The 20,284-nt window shown below is 36.0% G+C and overlaps 2 protein-coding genes across 3 annotated transcripts; one reads left to right on the top strand and one right to left on the bottom strand.

Annotated features, from left to right (window-relative positions):
- Positions 1-3,880: 3,880 nt before the first annotated feature.
- On the bottom strand, positions 3,881-6,130 carry LOC144448126 (uncharacterized). Its single transcript, XM_078138279.1, has 4 exons — positions 5,788-6,130; positions 5,212-5,311; positions 4,977-5,053; positions 3,881-4,458 (listed from the first exon to the last, which is right to left on the bottom strand). The coding sequence occupies exons 1-4, from the start codon at positions 6,128-6,130 to the stop codon at positions 4,340-4,342; spliced, it is 639 nt and encodes a 212-aa protein (XP_077994405.1). The 3' UTR covers positions 3,881-4,339.
- A 1,305-nt stretch (positions 6,131-7,435) lies between these two features.
- LOC144448409 (1-aminocyclopropane-1-carboxylate synthase-like protein 1) lies at positions 7,436-18,391 on the top strand. 2 transcript variants are annotated; one of them, XM_078138644.1, is made up of 13 exons: positions 7,436-7,598; positions 9,406-9,465; positions 9,967-10,107; positions 10,839-10,905; positions 11,871-11,980; positions 12,571-12,654; positions 12,884-12,984; positions 13,807-13,942; positions 14,647-14,788; positions 15,028-15,170; positions 15,596-15,749; positions 16,746-16,913; positions 17,769-18,391. In XM_078138644.1, exons 1-13 carry the CDS (start codon positions 7,470-7,472, stop codon positions 17,915-17,917), a joined length of 1,584 nt encoding a protein of 527 aa, XP_077994770.1. In that variant the 5' UTR covers positions 7,436-7,469; the 3' UTR covers positions 17,918-18,391. The 2 variants fall into 2 exon arrangements, with proteins under 2 accessions (XP_077994770.1, XP_077994771.1); XM_078138645.1 differs by lacking the exon at positions 7,436-7,598 and having other exon boundaries at positions 9,971-10,107.
- The last annotated feature ends 1,893 nt before the right edge of the window (positions 18,392-20,284 follow it).

Below are 20,284 nucleotides of genomic sequence, written 5' to 3'. Positions count from 1 at the left end.
CAAGGTATAAATAAATGCCACAGTACAGGAATCGATCTGTATAGATAAAAAAAAAAACTCCCAATGCTCTCACAGAAAATAATATGACAAGACAAAAAAAAAATTAAGAACCAAACAACAGAAACCATACAAGTTGAACAGAATATGCAAAGTTGTTTACGATAGTGCTGGTTTGATGATAGAATATTTAGAAGTTCTTCTGTAAACTCCATAAGTATTTGTTCTAGACCATACATAGATCATAATGTATACATGATAGAGTTTGTTCTAGACCTTAGGTCGTAGTTCATAGTTCATAGGTCATTTGAACTGTAGTTAGTAGTAATTAATGTAATACAAATACGGACTGTTTTCCTTGCATCTTTGAAAAAACAAAACAAAATTGTAAAATACACAATGTAGATGTTATAAATTGGGGTGTTAAGTCACTCACTACAAGGTATACAGAAATTTTTTTTTGGCTTTTTAAAAAAAAAAAAATATTGAAAATACAAAAAATGTACATAACACCTACTTTTTTGTAAATATCTAATAACAAGAATTGATCTAAATAGATGTAAATTAACAGCATACAAATCCATGGGTATATACTGACTTGTTGGTGCACCTTTGGGGTGACCTTTGACCTCGAGTCGTTACTGCTTTAGATGTGATGTGAATGGGATAATGAAAGCCAAGGTTTACATAGCTTTTGAAGTGTATATACACTATACTGTGGTATATAAAATTACAGTCTGGTATATACTGTGGTATATAAAATTACAGTCTGTTATATACTGTGGTATATACAATTATAGACAGTTCATGCACAAGTATAGACTGGTCTATATACAGTGGTCTATATAATTATACACCATTATACATAGTGGTCTATACAACTATAGATTGTATACACTAATATATATAGTGGTCTATACAATTATAGACAGTTTAGACACACTTATAGACCAGTGTACACCATTATACATAGTGGTCTATACAACTATAGATTGTATACATTACTATATACAGTGGTCTATGCAATTATAGACAGTTTAGACACTTATAGACCAGTGTACACCATTATACATAGTGGTATATGCAACTATAGATTGTATACACTACTATATACAGTTATACAATTATAGACCAGTGTACACCACTATATATAGTGGTCTATGCAATTATAGACAGTTTAGACACAATTATAGACCAGTGTACACCATTATACATAGTGGTCTATGCAACTATAGATTGTATACACTACTATATATAGTGGTCTATGCAATTATAGACAGTTTAGACACAATTATAGACCAGTGTACACCATTATACATAGTGGTCTATGCAACTATAGATTGTATACACTACTATATACAGAGGTCTATACAATTATATCTACACAGCTATAGTATATACTACTATATACATGTATAGACAACTATAGTATATACTATATATATGTATAGAGTGCTATACACAACGATAGTATATACTACTATATGCATGTATAGACTGATCTACAAAGTTATAGTAAGTATACACTACTATATACATTGATAGACCATATGCAAGTGAATATAGACTGGTGTGTATGATGTGAATAGACTTCTGTATACTTCTAGAGGGATGCATAGACCTTGGCTTGTAAAAATGAAACATGTCATAGACAGGTTGTCTATGTTAATAGTGATGCGTTCAGACTGGTTTTTTCTACACTAATATTGATGTGTTCATACCATGGCTAGTTGTAATTCAAAAGCTCTCCATGTATTCTAATTCCAATTCTAGCTCAACTAGATGTGTTCAGAACTATGGTGGTGATCACTACTTCAACTTTTATGACATGTTGAGACCTTGAACTCGGCATTTCATCACTTAAACAAATCTTACCTATAAATTATTGTGTTGATTTCCTTACCAGCAAGTATGTAGTACGTATAGTCGTGTATAGGGTACAGTGCTTAGCCTTATACCATAAATATGAACTTGGCAAGTAAGGTGTAAGTTTCCATGCCAACATCCACATACCATATATGGACCTTGGCAAGTCAGGTGTTGGTTTCCATGCCAACATCTACACACCATATATGGATTTTGGCAAGTCAGATGTTAGTTTCCATGCCAACATCCTCATACCAAATATGGTCCTTGGTAACTGGGGTGTTCGTTTCCATGCCAACCAGCAGGACTGGTTACAATGTAGCTATAAACATAGATTGTCACCATGGGTGACAGAAAGTAGAACTAGATGTTAGTTTGAGACGTGGAGCAATCCAGGCTCTGTGTTTTTAGTATAGAAGATAAGGAGTCTTGTCTTTTTGTTGTTGTTGTCATTTGAAATTTTGACATAGCTAGGTATTGAAATTTGCCAAAACATGTGATTTTACCAGGACTTGTTTTGGCTTTTTAGCAACAGTATTACATAATGTCATATGCAAAAAAAATTTATTCTTGCCCATGAATTTTAAAATTCTTTCAATTTTTTTTTTTAACGCAGTTGGTTTTTTCTAGTTTTGGGTGTTCTAATCAGCTCTGTGGTTGGCATGGTAACACTACCAATGACACCAGATTGCCAAGTAGCCATTTTGCAGAAATACTGGTATGATCTGTGCATTACCTTTCTACTGCAACTTAGGGTTACCATATAGACTTATTTTACTTGGGGTTAAGGGATACTTACTGTAATGAATCCATGCCAGCTGGTTTGTCGTCGTCACAATCAGTTGGTGATGATAATGTGGAAAGGAGAGTGTAGTGTAAGATATCCCAGTAGTATCCAACAAACCAATTACACCATGTTTCAAACTTTAGATCCTTCAATAAAATTTTATAATGTTTTTAAGAATAAGCAAAGTTGTGTCTGAAGCTCAATTTCTTGTATGATGTGTGTAGCGGTAGTCTGTAGGGTATGCTTTGACATGACGCCATCACATATCAGTTAACCCTTGAGACCTGCGTGCCAGAGTGACGTGATGTATCTGATAATCAGTCTGTAGGAATAGATTAACAGATTTGTCTTCATTGGCGATCCTGTTACATGGGAACGCTCACCTCAGGAAATAAAAATATTGGTATACATGCATCCTTGAAAACACGATCACACCCGCCTCGAGGGAAAAACAAAAGGGAATGCTTATTTCATGTATGGTGGCGCACTTCACCTCATCACAGACTTGCCAGTCAGTACAGTCTGTAGGTAAATCATGACAGGGGACCTCATGCATGTCAACCCCATACATTTTCACATTACAGAGTAGGCTGGTGAGGGCAGAGCAACACTTATCTTAGTCTATTGCCATTACAGACTAACTGCACATCCCATGTCAAGAGAAAAAAAACCCAAATGTCCAATTAATGTGTAGTGGGGCACTTCTAAATAAATAGCTCTAACGCTAATCTTGGTTACCAGACTCCTAACACTGGGGGCTCTGCCTATGAGACCTCCCCAGACTTCCCTCTTGTTTGGGGAGGTCTTGTAGGCAATGTCCCTGGCGGCAAAAGTCTGGGTAAACAAGACTACTCTAAAGCTAGAAAGTATTTGCCCAATGCTCAGCCCACGTCAAGAAAAAACAAAAGAAAATGTCTATTACGTGTGTGGTGGCGCCCTTCTAAATCACCAGGCCATGTAAGTTACTAGTACTTCCTGATAGTATACAGATCAAAGAGGAAACAGTAAATGGCACACACAATGAGACTCCTGCTGATAATTCATCTAGAGAACTTTAATAAATAACACTTCAAGGGCAAAACTTACAATATTTGAATCTATTCTAATAAAATGGAAAACGTGTATAGTAAGGCAGTGTTATAGCAATGACTGAATTGTTTCGTCTTTTAAAGATTTTTAGGATAACACATCTGTATTGTAAGGCAGTGTTAAAATGATAACACATCTGTACTGTAAGGCAGTGTTATACTGAATTGTTTCATGTATTGTAAGGCAGTGTTGGAGCACTGAATGAAATGCAATCTGTCTTTGAAAATTGTTATCATACGATGGTTCGTTAACTAAAGCATAATGAGACAATATTTAGTATACCTTTATACCCCCCTTTAATTCTCCCTCCTCCTCCTCTCCTGTGTACCATGAAAAATTTCTCATGAGTCATGATAGAAAAAAAACCTACAAACTAATAGTCCTCCATTTCACAAGAAATGTATGCCTGTAATATTTTCCTTGTGTAATATTTTCCTATGTTTCCTGTGCATAACACAACAGGAAACATAGCCCACTTTTTCTAAATAATGAAAATTCTATGAATATCTCTCCATTCGGAATGGTAAGGGTTTCTCCGTTATGTCAATTTGACCCCATTAAAAGATGTACATGTCAAAGGTCATAGGTCAAGTACAGCATTTATTCCTTCTCCTTGTGTGCTGCTTCAACTAAATCCCATAAATGATTGGTGATGAAAAAATCAGAATTTTGTTGTTTGTTCAGGAAGAATGGTCTCACATCATGTCCTGTGCACACATCTGGCATAAAGTTAAGGAAACATTGCAAAATAAGTGTAAAACGAACTAGTACATATTAAGACTAGTCGTTGGTGGCTCACTTTGAGTTGTGTAGACAATTGTTCATCTTCCAAGTTGCATTGGATGACAAGATGATACTTATATGATTACTTTGTGACTTGCTTGTAGGATATATACTGTGATATATTTATAAACACAATCACACCCAGACCCAGACCCAGACAGACTGACATACACACACACACACACACATGCATGCACATACAGACACAGAAAACACATGCACATACTTCCACACATGCACATAATCACGTATACTAATACACTCACACACGTCATGTAGTAATCTGTATACAGCCACTAGGAACCAGGATGCATGCACACACACACACACACAGACAGACACAGACACAAACAAACACACACACACAGACAGACACAGACACAGACACAGACACACACATGTGCGCGCACATAAACATTCACTCTCCCATCCTATTGAACCAAGTAAAGGATACATCCTTTGATTTCATTGTCAGCACATTCATAATTCCACTGTATTCCAAGTAAATTCTGGAAAAGGTCGACTTTGAATCTGTGAAATAAAATGATACAAGATATTATCACAGACACTAATTAACCATGGCAATGAAACAAATAAATAATACCAAGATATAAATGTACCAAGTAACCATGGCAACAATGCAATAAACAATACCACAATATAAGATATGTAAAGACATGTCATCTTACCTAGTCTGTGGTACTGTTTCTGTCGTTTCCTCAGCAACATTATTTCTTAAGTCTTTCAATCTTCTGCCTTCTTCCCCAGTGTCTTCTATCGCTTGCATGACTGTTGTATTTACGGATTAAGGTGAAATCTTTCACATCATATTAAAATGTGTGTCACTGTGTGTGTGTGCGTGTCACTTTGTGTGTGTGTGTGTGTGTGTGTGTGTTTGTGTGTGTGTGTGTGTGTGTGTGTATTATGTCGCTCGACCCTCACTGGCCTCTCTGAGAGGGGTTGACCAATGTGTGAGGGCGCCCCATTATGGCATGCGTAACAAACTATAAACATGTAAAATCTACCTGAGTTCCCAAGTGTTTATACAAGATACAAAACACAAGAAAACTTTTATTATCTCACATAGAGAAATTACAGTGACGTGGGTCCATACATAAAACACATATTAAAATAAAGATACAATAAATACAAAATAAAATGTACACACTGTTTATACAAGGATTCCCAATCAAAATTATGGTACACTGTATAGGAGACTGTCAGTTTTACCATATTTCCCCTTTCTGTTACCAAGGTTACCAAACCATAGCAACATAAATTAGATACATAAAAAGGATATGAATATTCTTTTGAAGCTGTGTTAAGATTGCCATCTTCCTCAACATGTTTCTTTTCCATCACATTTTCTTCCATTTCAACTTTGTTCAGTTCATCTACCACACCTAATATCTTCTCTTCCTTTTCTTCACATACCTTGCTGTACTTTACCAGTGCAGTCTTCAGATCATCTTGTTGTTTTCTTTGTAATAGTTGAACTTCTTTAAGGAGTTGGTTGACTGCCTTCAGCTGTTTGACAGGTTCTAATTGCTGTAATAAATTAGCCATCTCAGGTAGAACCACTTTACCTTCAGATCTATAGTCTGTCATTTTTGTAACTGATTTTTTTTAACTGGTAAAATAAAACAATAAAATTTATATTAGTTTCCGGTACTATACTCTCACACAAACTGGCTATTTTTCAATGTTGCTAAATTGTCAATTAAAGGGAGAACCATTTGGATTTCTGGTGAGGGGGAGTAGGATTTTGAGAAGAAAAAATATTTTCGGCAGGTGAAGGAGAAAAAAAAATAATTTGATCCTGTAATGGCTTGAGAAAAAAAATTGTTCCAAGAGACAGAAATCAAAAAAAAACATTTGTTGCGATGTCAGTGCTACAAAATTGGTAACCGAGGAAAAAAAATTTGTATTGCTTCTGCATATGGAAAAAATAATTTGCTGCAGGACTGACAATAGAAAAAAACATTGCTGTCACAGTGATGGGGGAATAATTGCTGCAATACCCCCCCCCCCCCCGAAATCAAATGGTTCTCCTGGTTCTCCCCTAATATATATCAGACCACTAACATGACTAACGAATCTATTTAGTGGTCTCAGATCTGTTGGACCATGTATATTCAAGTCCAATCTCCTTGGATAATATGGTGACTATGTAGTCTAGAATTCTAAACTTCATTACTATACTATTCACTATAATATACCATATATGGTAATTTAGTAATACGTAATAATGTACCAGTTTAGGATTCTAGACTAGTACACCGTCTGCAAGCAGTAACAATTGTCACTCCTTACTCACTTATTATTCGGGTAGTGTCAGTTTTCAAACTGTAACCACAAAACCCCATTAGATTTGAGACTACCGACATCAAACCATTGCAGGGTAGGGGCATGAGATTCCCCTCCAATAAGGGGTTATTCATTATCTTCACATTGTCATTATAAAACAATAATAACACATCAAACATGTAAATTGTAAAGAGCAATGGTAGCCCTGCTTGCATTCATTCGGAGTAATCCGGTGACTCGATTTACCCCTATTTCGAGCACGATTTTGATGCTTAATTGAACGTTTACATTGATCTAGTGAGTGAGATTATGCTGTGAAATAGAAAAAATCGTCGTGTTGTGCCGGTAACAAGTCAAAACATAATTAACCGCGTGTACTTTACCTTCAAAATGTCAACAAATATACCTCCGATCTCTTCAAATTCAGCGCCGTTGACACAATGGCGACAATACAACAGCTGTTTCTATTGGTCTATTGATTTCTTCTCTCGCAAGCTAGCCAATCAAAATAGGGATCACATAAACTGGGCCGCCACCACTGTGTCTGTCGTTGATCGTGTGGTGGCGCTCAACCTGAAACATGCAACCCATGCCCCATGCAACATGCCAGGAGAAGACGAACGGTGGAAAGGAAACAAACATGGCAAGCAGATCAAGTGCAGATGTATTATCTAAGCGACACCATCGGTTCATGCCGATTGAACTTGATAATGCAGAACGCGAAGAGACACTTGATTTGAAACCATACGATAAAGAGACAAATCCAAACGTAAGTATCGAAATGTGTGTGTCAAACTTTCGTCACAGACACATGTATGATGTAAGTTCGCGAGTTCAACTTGCCGGTTCAACTGCTGTCAACCGAAACCTATTATAAGGGTCAAGCAGTCTTGAGATTGATCAGGCGGATAGCAGGAGTACAAAAATTAATTCCTTAGTTGTTATGCTATTGGTTGTTTGAGGGTCTGCACGTTTTATAGCCACGTTAGAGGCGGTTTGGGTTGATGCAGTGAAGACAAATATTGGTACGGCCACAGGTACTCGAATCAATCTGTATGATTTTAAAAAAAAATGTATGGTAAATATTTACCATACATTAAAAAAAATCATACAGATTGATTAGGGTACCTGTGGGTACAGCAAATCTCGATCCATGAGCACACCGCAATGTAGTCCTGCTTACATGACGGTGCACGAGTCTATTACTGACTTGACGAGGGGGAGGGACAATTGTCAGAATCGAGTCCCGAATTCCTCCGTATGCAAGCAGGACTAACCGCAATGTGGTCAATCGCCCCGCCCCCTTCTCAAACAGCTGATACCGCATCGAAACAAGTTGATTTTAATATTCGACTTCGTGCCACACCTCAGATGATAAACTCCCGGGGATAAACTTCCTCTTGGAAATTTTCTTGTTCATGTAAACTCTCTTCCAGCAGTTAGCTAAATAACTATTGTATTCACTTTATTTCTGTATGTTATTTTTGTATGCTTTACCATGCTTGCTATGGCATGTTGTTATGCAATAATTTGAATAAAGATTGATTGATTGATTGATTGATAGATTAATTCTGACTATAATATTCAAATTGTCGGAGTGTGGTATACGGTTTACTCCTAAGAATAAGATCCTGTAGAAGAATTAGTGAGATTCTGTAAATTGATGAATTTCATCATTTTTTAATTTTTTGTTCTCATTATATACAAATGAAAGAAATGTTCTTTTCTTCTTCTTTGTCATTAAACAAGTCAAATTTTCATTCCTTAAATGATAAAAAGTTTTGTATTTTTATTTTCGAGCTCAGACAATAAACTTTGAATTCCTCTTGGATAATTTCTTGTAGATGTAAATCGACGATAGTATTCACATAATTTGTGTTATTTTGTACAATACTTCTATCTATCTCATGTTATAAAATAAAGATTGAGATTTAGATGAAAAATGTAGAGGAGGAGGAGTTATTTTACAGTGTATGTATTTTTTAAACATCCATGAAGGACATATGATTTATTTATACAGTATGTAAAAAAATAAAGTTTTGATTTTTATGAAACTGTGATTTGGGTGACAGTCCACAGGCAATCCCAGAGTCACCCAGGTCTGGCAAACATATAGCACCTGTTAGTCTGAGTCCAGTTGTTGGATGCTTTAATGTCACACTATGTCACCACTCATGAATTACATAAACAGAAACAGAGATCTTTCAGGATAAACACCTGTGGGCTCCCTCTGATGAATTGTCCATGACTGTTCAAGTCATTACTCCAGGATCTAGTTACACTTATCTTGTGAGCTAGACACAGCTTATTGATACACAATACCCATTGAGCCTGTAGAACAGTTACTCTGGGTCTGGGTCGGTCGGTCACAAAAAAATTCCCCGTTTCCAAGTTGGATTTGAACTCAAGACCCCCTCCCAACTGCTAATCCTGAGCTCAAACCACTATGCTACAGGGAGCCAGCAAAAACTGCAAATGTAAGTCAATTGTCTAGAAATTAATGAAATTTAATGTGTATTCAGTTGTGCTGCAGTGCCATTAATTCTATGTTTTTATTTCTATGTGTTCTTTTGTAGGGGTTTATCAGTCTTCAAACTAGTGAGAACCATCTATGTGAAGATCTTATAATATCAAAGGTAGTGTATGTGTGTGTGTGTGTGTGTGTGTGTGTGTATGTGTGTATGTATGTAGGTAGATAGGTAGGTATGTATGTATGTATGTATGTATGTATGTATGTATGTATGTATGTATGTATGTGTGTGTGTGTGTATGTATGTATGTATGTATGTATGTATGTATGTATGTATGTATGTGTATGTATGTATGTATGTATGTATGTACATGTATGTATGTATGTATGTATGTATGTATGTATGTATGTATGTATGTATGTATGTATGTATGTATGTATGTATGTATGTATGTATGTATGTATGTATACATGCTACTTACTAATCATTGCTACTGACACACATCCACAACAAATGATGTCCCCTAGGCTATCCTTTACTCTGAAGTGACTCAAAACAAAATCCAATGGTTAATATTATTTTGACTTCCAAGTAGGTAAAATTGGATATTTATCAATGTACATGTACTTATGACTTGTAAAACTTAAAGTCTTTCTGTATTTTCAGTTAGACAACCCAAAGATGCATATGATAGAACCATGGATGTTGCAATATTGTGATCCAAGGGGTATTTACAAATTAAGAGAAGCTGTTGGTAGGCATCTGAGTTGGCAAGCAAAGTCCAGTCAACCAATCAAAGCTGATGATGTAAGTTTACTGGTTCCCATTGTGATCAATACAGATTACGTTACGTACTAATTACTACCGATACTACTATGTACTATGGTCCAATTACACTAAGTTTACCATACAAGCTAGGAGATGGGCTTATACAAATTATGATCATAGTGGAGTAATGGGGAATGAAATGTCTTATAAGGCAAAAAAATAGAATTGTTTGTGGTCAGGACTTTTTGCCTAAAGTGGTGTGATGATGACGCAAGGTTTTTTTGTTATTCTCAACAAACCTGTCACTCAATTTATGGCAGTTACTGGTCTTTTTATACTTTAGAGCAAGTGTGTATGTGGGACAAATGTCATTTACTTGTTCATGATTGGCTTTGCAGTTGTCTTCACTGAAATAGGGAGGGTTATTTTTGGGTTTCCCCATGGATCTTCAGACTGACTGCATGGGCTGGACAAACTTGAAAAAAAAGATTGATGTGAAGGTATTTAAGTGATGCCAGCTGACCAGAAACAATTTTTTTTGGGGGGGGGCCCAATATAATGATTTATTTTCATCTATTTTTAAATATAAAGTGTATACTGTACAGATATTATAGACATTAAGGTACTATAGTGATGGACATGACAAATAGCTGCTATTGAGACATTATGCTATGATGTAATTACTGATGTAATTCATTTAAATATTTCTATAATTTATGTAATTAGATGTACATGGTAAATATTTAGTGTTATGTGTTCTAAACCAACAGATAACAATATTACATGGTGCAGAGAGTGTTATAACCAGTTTAATGCAGGTGATATGTGATCCAGGCGGTAAGTCTTAATTATTATTAAACCTGTGGTGGTCATCCAGTGGACTTTACTTTGTTAACCTTACAGTAAAACTTGATACAAATAGAAATTTCTCCCCAAGGAGTAAAAAAGAATCCTTGTAAAAGATTCCCAAATTTTGTTGATGCCACTTTGGCATTATCTGGGGTTTACTATGATGGGTTGTTGCTCTGTGTTGTACAACCCTGATGATGTTTTCAAGATGCCAGTGAAATGTTTTTTATTCACCTCCAAAAATTTGTTTTGGCGCTATGCAGAAGTTTCATATAACTGTGAGGCTCTCTTCATTCTTATAAAACTTGATTTTCATGCTCAAGATAAAAATGAGCCTGCAAGTTTAATCGAATGTTTTGTCTTTCAACATTGCTGCCATTTTTTTTTGATACCTCAGTAATAGTGGGAAAATCTTTGGTAAAACTTTATAGATTTCTGTACCATGACAATCCTTGATAAACTACAAAGATGTACCTGGAGGGACTACAGAGTTGACCCATATTGTATTTTAACACTACCCTTAACAAAAAACACCAATGGGGTACCCTGATAAAACACTAAGGGGACTCCAATATATTTTACCCCCTTACTACCTTTAAACAGACAAAAACATCAGGGAACCTCCCTCTCTATTGTCTATGGTAAAATGAATGGGAAACTCTGGTAAATTTTACCTGCTTTTAACCACCCTTAGCAAACACACTGGTAGGGAACCCTGGTAAAATGACTAGGGAACTCGGGTGTTCCCTACTTACTATGCAGGTGACCCTTAATAAAAACACTAAGGGAACTCTGGCAAAATGACTGGAAAACCTGGGCAGATCTTTCCTACTTGCTACCCCGGTCAGTGATTTCATGATTGCACATGACTTATCAGAATATATCAGATATCATCTGGAAATGGTCATACTGTAAGCAGTTATATGGGTTGGTATTTATTCTCCATATTTCAGATGGATTTTTGGTACCATCTCCATGCTATGGAGGTGGTATGTTAGGTGTAACAAACAGTCTGAAGAGGATACCAGAAGTCAAACCAGTCTATGTCCACTTAGGGAGTCAGGTATGATAATTTCATTATTGACGCTTTCATAACTTCACTAGTAGAATACCACAGGCCAAACCATTCTATGTTCACTTAGGGGGTCATGCATAATATTTTCATTATTGACTCTTCCATAACCTCACAAGAATACCACAGGTCAAACCATTCTATATCCACTTAGGGAGTCAGGCATGATAGTTTCATTATTGACTTCCATAACTTCGCTAGAATACCACATGTCAAATCAGTCTAATAGTATGCCTACATAGGGAGTCAGGTATGATAATTTCACTCTTGGCTTCTACTATATAGGTGGTGTTCTAGGTCTAACAAACAGTCTGACTAGACTACCACAATTCAAACTAGTCTCCTCTTAGGGAGTCTAGTGCAATAAAATCTATTACAACCTCACTAGAATACCAGCAGACAAAGCAGTCTATGAATTTCCACTTGTCTAATATTACCAGTTGAGTGTTTTTTGAATAGTTTTTGATACATATGCCGTTAGAAGTGGCAAGGCACTCTTCAGACCATGTGCCATGATCACAGTTAGAACTAACATGTGACAATCTCTCTACAAGTTATACACGGTTTGTATTTTTATACAGGTGAATTTTGCAGCTGGTGAGACGAGACCATTTCAGTTAAGCGTAGACAGAATAGAACAGGCATATAAGACAGCTACAGAATCGGTGAGTTTCATTGAAATAATACCCACAGCTGTGAATAACAAAAAAGAAGCTCCTAGCAATGCTTATTTCCCATAATGCCTCACCCCATTACACAGCAGGTCTCTTCTTAGACTCTCTCACAGTCCTCAAAGCTTCGCATAAATGGCTAAAACTTGGGTTGCTTCGCCTAGTACATCAGCAATCAGTCAAACCTTTGTTCTTTAACCTGTAACTTTGTTTTAACTTTCAGGGTGTGAATGTCCGTGGTATATTTCTTATAAATCCACACAATCCTACAGGAGAGATTTATACAGCTGAACTTCTCAGAGACTGTTTAGATTTTGCCCACAGGTTTGTATCAGTATCAGCGTGAAGTTTGTAGTCAATTGGGAACTTGCAAACCTGCCATGTTCAATGTTGCATCATGGGAAATGTGATAATAAGTGAACAAATTACATGTATGTAAGTTTGTAGTCTATAGTCAATTGAGCAGATGTACTTTATCACTCCCCATTGCGACCAATCAGTTTGAGCATAAACTATTACAATAGTTATTAAAAAAAACACTCAAACTGATTGGTCACAATGGGGAGTGATAACATATGTCAGCTTAATTGACTATATGCAAATGAAGTCATTATGTAAATGTAATCTTGTTGAGATGAGCACAAGAATGACATCATTTGCATATTTGGGTTGTCAGTGGCCGAGTGGTTAAACCACTTGCCTCTTACCACTGCAGTCGGGGTTCGAACCCCATTCAGGGTGTGATTAAATTTACCACGCTGTAATATAATTAAGAAGAGTGTTGTTCAGTTTGACTCTACCGAACAACGCAGGTTTTCCCCAGGTATTCTGTTTTCCTCCTGCATTAACACTGAACCCATGAGGGATGGCCCTCACTGGACTTCTTGGGAGACAAGTGTTTATATGCTTAAAGAACTATCCAGTATAAATAAAGATTATTATTATTATATAGTGAATATTATGTAAGTATATACAAACAGGCTGATAACTGGGCATGGCAAAAGTAACCAGTTGCTGTTGGTAGTGTAAGCGGTTAGTGAGACAGCAATTTGACAGTAACACCCTCAGATCACGATGTTAACAGTCTTCAAAGACAGTGACTCCTAAGTTTTGTATTATATGATTGTGGTGTATTTTATATTGCAGGCATTCTTTACATGTGGTGATAGATGAGATATATATGGGTACAATATTTCACCAAGATGTCAACTTTACCAGTGTGCTGAGTTTGGATTGTGTACCAGATCCTCACAGAACTCACCTAATTTGGGGACTTAGTAAGGTAATTAGATATTGTACCACACACACAAGCCAAGTTGAACTCATTCAAACCCAAAATACAGAATTTACACCAAGGATATTCTGTCTCACTATAACATGCATCACTGGTTCTGCTGTGCTAGAAAAAATGAGTTACAACATTCAAAATCACTTATTTTTCCCTCTTTTTCAAAGAATATGTTCACAAAGGTATGATTATTTTTTGCACAATATTTATCTTTGTTCAACTGAAAAAAATATGAGTAACCTAAGGGGTCTTGTCACTGCAAGTTGAAAGGTGAGTAGTGACAAAACCTTTGTATATCATAAGCATTTTCTGGCTGAATGAACGAAAATATTGGAGAATGATGGATTTATACAATGTCATGCAAATAGTAAAAATGGTAATGGTGATTTAACATTTTACCTGCAAGCAGAGATAATGTTATAGGTCTGTCTGTCTGTCTGTCTGTCTGTCTGTCTGCCTGCCTATCTCTGTCAGTCAATCTGCCTCTCTGTCTTTCTGTCTATGTCTGATTTGCCAGTCTTCTTGTAGATAGTTGTACTAAAAGTAACAGGAAAGCAATGAGGAATAGTTTAACTGAATATTCTCTCCAGCTGTTTGGCCCTGCTAAAATCCCAAATTATATGTGGAATTTAGGATCTGGCATGGCTGTGTTCTTCCATAGTCTCTATGATACTTACAGGTACATCATTTTTTTGTAGGACTTTGGTATGGCTGGATATCGTTGTGGTGTTTTACATAGCTTGAACCCTGTCCTACATAAAGCTATGGAATACTTAGCTTACTTCCATAGTATAGCTGCCTCTACACAAAACATGTTGGCTGAATTTTTGTCTGACTCGGGTAAGATTAAATCAAATCTAGTACTTTTTATAATCTATGACTGCATCCAAACTTATTTCATAATATCATACAAAGTGATCTCAAGCCCTGCACTGGAACGCCTTATTTTCAAGTAACATATTTGCCACTATTAAGTAGTAATCTGCTCAGTATAAACCAGTAAACAATGTTTCATTTTTACTACTTCCATCATACAACATTACGTCTTCTAAATTCAACTTTTTCTGGTTCCTTTGTAGAATGGATAAAGAATGTATTTTTTCCTGCCAATCATCAAAGACTTAGGGAGTCTTATCAGTGTATGTCAGATGGTTTAACAGAGTTAGGGGTACCTCATTTACACCGATCATCTGGACTGTATATCTGGGCAGATTTTAGATTGGTAAGCATGTGCACATACTAGTACCTGGGAGTTGTTACTCAAAGTGGTAGGTCATTCAAACAAATTCTGACATGATAGTTAAAACCATAGACCTGCCACCAACAAAATACATGAAAAGACTACAATGTATGTATGCATTTACCTAAAATACTATATATCTTGTTGGGGTCTTCAACCAGTTGTAAACTTCGAAATGGTCGGAAAATTTAGTCAAAAACATGTCGGATAGCTAGCAACTCTCACTGAGTCACAGTGAGTGTAAACAACTCGGAAATGGACAGGAAATGCTTATTTAACTTAATGTATGCAAACGAACATCGTACAATTAACATTTAGAGCACCTTGCAGTTGCGTATCCTGTTGGTGGATGGTCTTTGCAGAGGCTATAAGTTCATGCAGTAATTTTGTTCATAATTTATTGGTAGTATCTGTCAGCACCCACCAAGGAGGAAGAGTCATCACTCCACAACAGATTACAGTTGTCAGGTGTTGGTATTAGAACAGGTGATGAATTCGATTGTGAAGAACCAGGCTGGTTTAGAATAATATTTGCACATCCTGTGGACATCCTCAAAATTGGTAGGTATTTAACAGTGGTGATAAGAGTCAAACCTGCACTAGCTGTAACGGGGGTATTATTTTTTCTATGTGACAACCAACAATATATGCACTGAAAATTTTAAAATTCCAATAATTAGACATTGTATATGTCAATAAGAGGTCTATTTTTATCTACAAGTAATATATTATAAGTTGAAATTTTTATTCATTGGGGTGCATATTTTTGGATGAGAACCCAAAAATCAATTTCATTGGATTTACTCTGCAATATTTACAGTCACACAAATATAATTACCCAAACATGATAGTGTTATGAGTAAGTCATTATATTTACCAAAACAGTATCACAAAATGTTCCAAGTGTTAATTCATCAGATATTTCATTTTGTTCTACATGTATCTAGGTGTTCAAGCAAAAAATTGAAACTTGGGAATAGCTAGTCCATATTTGTATTCTTGAAATGTGCTATCTACTGTTCTGCTCTTTTCCCATCATAAACATGCAAGAAATGCACCCCCACATGTATTCATACAGTGGTCGTACACAACAGTACGGTGTCATTATCAGAAAAACAAAAGAGTACATAGTTTGGCCACTAGGAGTGCTGTTCAGAAAACAAAAGATTGCATAGTTTGCCCACTAGGAGTGCTGTTCAGAGGCACGTTTTGGAGCAGAAGGGAGGATCATGACAGTTCACGTTTGTAGCCTCAGTAAGAATCAACATTTCCCGGCGTTTCACAGCAAAGAATTGGTGGCATTCTCAATCAGACAAAAATTTCTTCAAACTTTGTTTTTAACCAAGTAATTTTCATGAACTCAAAGCCTTGTTTTGGCCATAGTATATTGTTATTCTAATTTCAACTTCCTTCATGTGGGGCGCCCTCTTGTGACACTTCTTTTGAAAATGACTGCATGATGGGTAACTAGAATATGTTGTTTGTGAAAAAGACATTCCAAACAAACAGGACTACTGTCTCGTGAGTTAGAAATTGATATTTTTTCTCTCATTGTAGCTCTTGAGAGAATTGGTCGTGTTCTTAATGAGAGAAAGAAGGAAATATGTGGAGATGAACTAGTGATGGCAGAGTTTGATGGTATACAGACAGGGATTTTGGACAATGCTGCCAGTTGTCAAGATGGTGGCCATATTGGTTCTGCTGCTGCTGCAGCCACAAGTACAGGTACATTTTAAACTATGTGGTCTTACATTTAATTAGGGCTAAGACGTTGTAATAATATTTACTGCTGGGCCCAATTTCCCTGAAAATTACAGTTCATAAAATTCTCTACACTTTGCCATATGAAGCTTGTCCATGGTTCTTTTGAAATATTTGAAGAAAATTAAGGTTTGCCTTCTTATTTCAAGGAAATTGACAATCTTTTATTCTCCCAAAAAGTTAACACTTATAATATTCAGTTGCCATATTGGATTTGGCAGCCATATTGGATTCTAAAATGATTTAATTTTGACATTATTTTGACCTTTAATTATAAAAAAATATTCGGTGACCCATGATTATTTTTCTTGATTTTAACTGAGAAAAGGTTGGCGTTTTCGTGAACAAAGTAAGAATAAAAGTGTATGATTTTTATAGTGATTCATGAGAAAGAACTGGTGTTATCACATCTCAATTTATCATTTGAAAACAAATCATACTTTTATTAAAAATATGTTTATTGCTTTATAGACATAGGTTACACAACAAAGAAATAAAAAAACAGAGAATACATACAAAAATATTTGTTGGTTAATCAGTTTTGACCAAAATAAACTCAGTTTACAAAGTCAGCAAAAAGTCATTAGGTGGAGACCAATTTCTGAGATGTGGACATCCAGATTGCACGATACAATGCGGTTTTATAAAATTTCTTAAGAAGTAGAACAAGACCTGTGAAAGATGGGATTTGAGAATTAAAGAAAAAATGTATGTATTTACACAAGACTAGATAAAGCAAATTACTATGAGTCATGGATTGATTGTTTGATTGGTTACTCACTTCATTGTTTGTTTGTTTGTTTTTTGGTTTGTTTATAGGTGACAATGTTGAAGATTTAATGGCGTCACTTCACCAACAGATTAAGACATCTGATTGGTTGAAACAAAATACAGCAGAGAATTGGGTTGAAGAGAACCCTGAATTGTATAAGGAGTACAAAGAGGCAGCAGCACAGGACAAAAAATAAGATCACAGTCAGTGACAATAACACTACATCCAGCATTAATAACACAAGTCAGTGACAACACCACACTCGGTCAAAATAGCATGACACTTGATGTCACATTGTCACATTAAAACCACACTCGGTAACAATGATACCACTCTTGGTCACAATATCATGATATTATAATACACATATGCTATTTGTTCTTGCTTGATTCCTTGTTCTCACTCAACTGGTCCTGCTTCATTGAAGATTTAAGACATAAAAATGAACAAGAAATAAAAAAAAATTATGAATTTTGCCAAATAAGCAACCTCTGTTATTCTGACACTCTGTTGAAAGTGAAAAGTGAAGAAATTCATGTCAAGTTACAGCAACTGATGGAGCATTTATGTTTTAACGAGAAACTAAAGAAAGAGGCTGTACTTCAAGATCAGTTTTGTGTGCAATATGATGTGTAATTTTCAAAATCTCTGTATTTGAAGCAATTTAATTAAAACAGTTGTTACATTATAACTAATAGCGTGATGACCATGTTTTACTTGAAAGGCTACAGCTCTTAAACAGTTCTAATTTTACAATATGTTATTTATCAACAGTGTCATTTAACATTCTGTTGTCAAATTAACCTACAACACCAGACCCTTTTGTTAGTGTCCCATCATTCATAAAGACTTCTGTACTACATCATAGAGGGTGATCTCAGGATATTAATGCAGTCTTAGTACCAATGATGTGATAGGGGTAAAACAAAAAGAATGACCCGAGAAGCTGTGGTTATAACTGTTATTATTTTTTTCAAGAACCGATTGCCATGATATTTGGTGGGTCCATTACCTTGGGTGTCTAGTTGGGAAATTGTTCAAATCAAATGATTGCATCACAGGTGTGTGATTTGGGTCAAAAAATGTGATTTTTGGTCGAAAAACTTGAACTCAGAAACTACTGGGCAGATTGGTGCGAAATTTGGTGGGAACATTCTTAAAGGGGTGTAAAGTAAGATTTGTTCATGACATGATGATTCCATCAGTGATATGCAAATTAGGGCTAAAAATGTGTCTTTTTGGTTAAAAATCTATAATTCCAAAACTACTGAGCAGATTAGGCTGAAATTTAATGGGAATGTATCTAGGGATGTATGGACGAAGAAATATTAAGCATACAGTGATTCCATGAGTGATATGCAAATTAGGTGTAAAAATGTTCATCTTTGGTCAAAAACTTATATCTCAAAAAGTACTTGGTCACTGAGTCTGAAACTTGGTGAGATGTTTCTGAAAGTGTTATTCTGCAGATTTTCTTCAAAACACTGACAAAATTGGCCCTAGCGACCTTGACCACGCCCTTAGCAACAACCAAATAGCAGTATATTTTGGTCAAATAACAACATCATCTGGTAGGCAAATGAGTAAACATTCAAAAATTGTATGCAAATACCCTAGCAACCATGACCACGCCCATAGCAACAGCCAAACGGTCGTGTATTTCACAAAGATAACAGGAATAGAAAGACAAATGAATAAACATTCAAAAAATGTATGCAAATGTGCCTAGCAACAAGACCATGCCCATAGCAACAGCCAAATGATCACGTATATTGCAAAGATAATATCAGGAATTCATACACAAGTGAACAAAAACATACAAAAATGTATGCAAATATATCTAACAACATGACCACGCCCATAGCAACAGCCAAATGATAGCATATATCATAAAGATAGCAACATGGTTGGATAGGCAACTGGATAGTCATTCAACAAATGACCACTTATTGTTAACTACCATATGGATAAACAATTTTAGAAACTGTACAGTTGTGGTACAACGCCATTGGTGGTATTTTTTGAGTAAGTCATTATATCTAGCAAAATAACAAAATGAGATGTTTCACTCCATCCGTTAGCAAGTGGGTATTGTGCCATTTCATAAACGCACAGCATGATTATGTTTGGGCTTGGGTATAAACCATACAGCAACACCTCTAGGGAACTGGCCCTGGACTGTACTCAGTGCAATTAATTGTATCGTTTGTGCCCACTAGATCACCTGGCTGGACAAAAATCTCATTAACATTGCTACATTTTATCGTCTGACTGGACAAAAATCTAGCGTTTCGTCAATCGTCTGGCGTGACAAACATCTTTACCGACATTGCTACACTTTATTTGCGTGAGCTACCATGGTACTTGGACAATTAACCCCAATTCAATTGGACCCAAGGACTCTGCGAGGGTAGTTTACGATATGCAAAACAGAAAGAAGTAAGGTTAGTCACTCTACGGGACGCCATGTTATAAGCAACATGTTTTACAATTACACGTTTTGTTATTACTAGCAAATATGGGGGCAATTATTAGTCAGATAGTAGTATCGACACGGCAAAAT

The sequence above is a fragment of the Glandiceps talaboti genome, chromosome 17, assembly GCF_964340395.1.
Source record: "Glandiceps talaboti chromosome 17, keGlaTala1.1, whole genome shotgun sequence".
Classification (NCBI taxonomy): Eukaryota; Metazoa; Hemichordata; class Enteropneusta; family Spengelidae; genus Glandiceps; species Glandiceps talaboti.
The sequence above is the reverse complement of the archived record's forward strand: the minus strand, read 5'-3'. Positions and strand labels throughout refer to the sequence as shown.

Bases quoted from the DNA above. Each gene is read 5' to 3' on its own strand.
- LOC144448126 (XM_078138279.1), bottom strand. From the start codon at position 6,130: ATGACAGACTATAGATCTGAAGGTAAAGTGGTTCTACCTGAGATGGCT. The intron at 5,054-5,211 runs GTAAGATGACAT...TTTATTTCACAG, and splicing joins GAAACAGTACCACAGACTAG to ATTCAAAGTCGACCTTTTCC. The intron at 4,459-4,976 runs GTATCCTTTACT...ACTTTATGCCAG, and splicing joins TGACAATGAAATCAAAGGAT to ATGTGTGCACAGGACATGAT.
- LOC144448409 (XM_078138644.1), top strand. From the start codon at position 7,470: ATGGCAAGCAGATCAAGTGCAGATGTATTATCTAAGCGACACCATCGG. The intron at 12,655-12,883 runs GTGAGTTTCATT...TTTAACTTTCAG, and splicing joins ATAAGACAGCTACAGAATCG to GGTGTGAATGTCCGTGGTAT. The intron at 13,943-14,646 runs GTAATTAGATAT...ATTTTTTTGTAG, and splicing joins TAATTTGGGGACTTAGTAAG to GACTTTGGTATGGCTGGATA.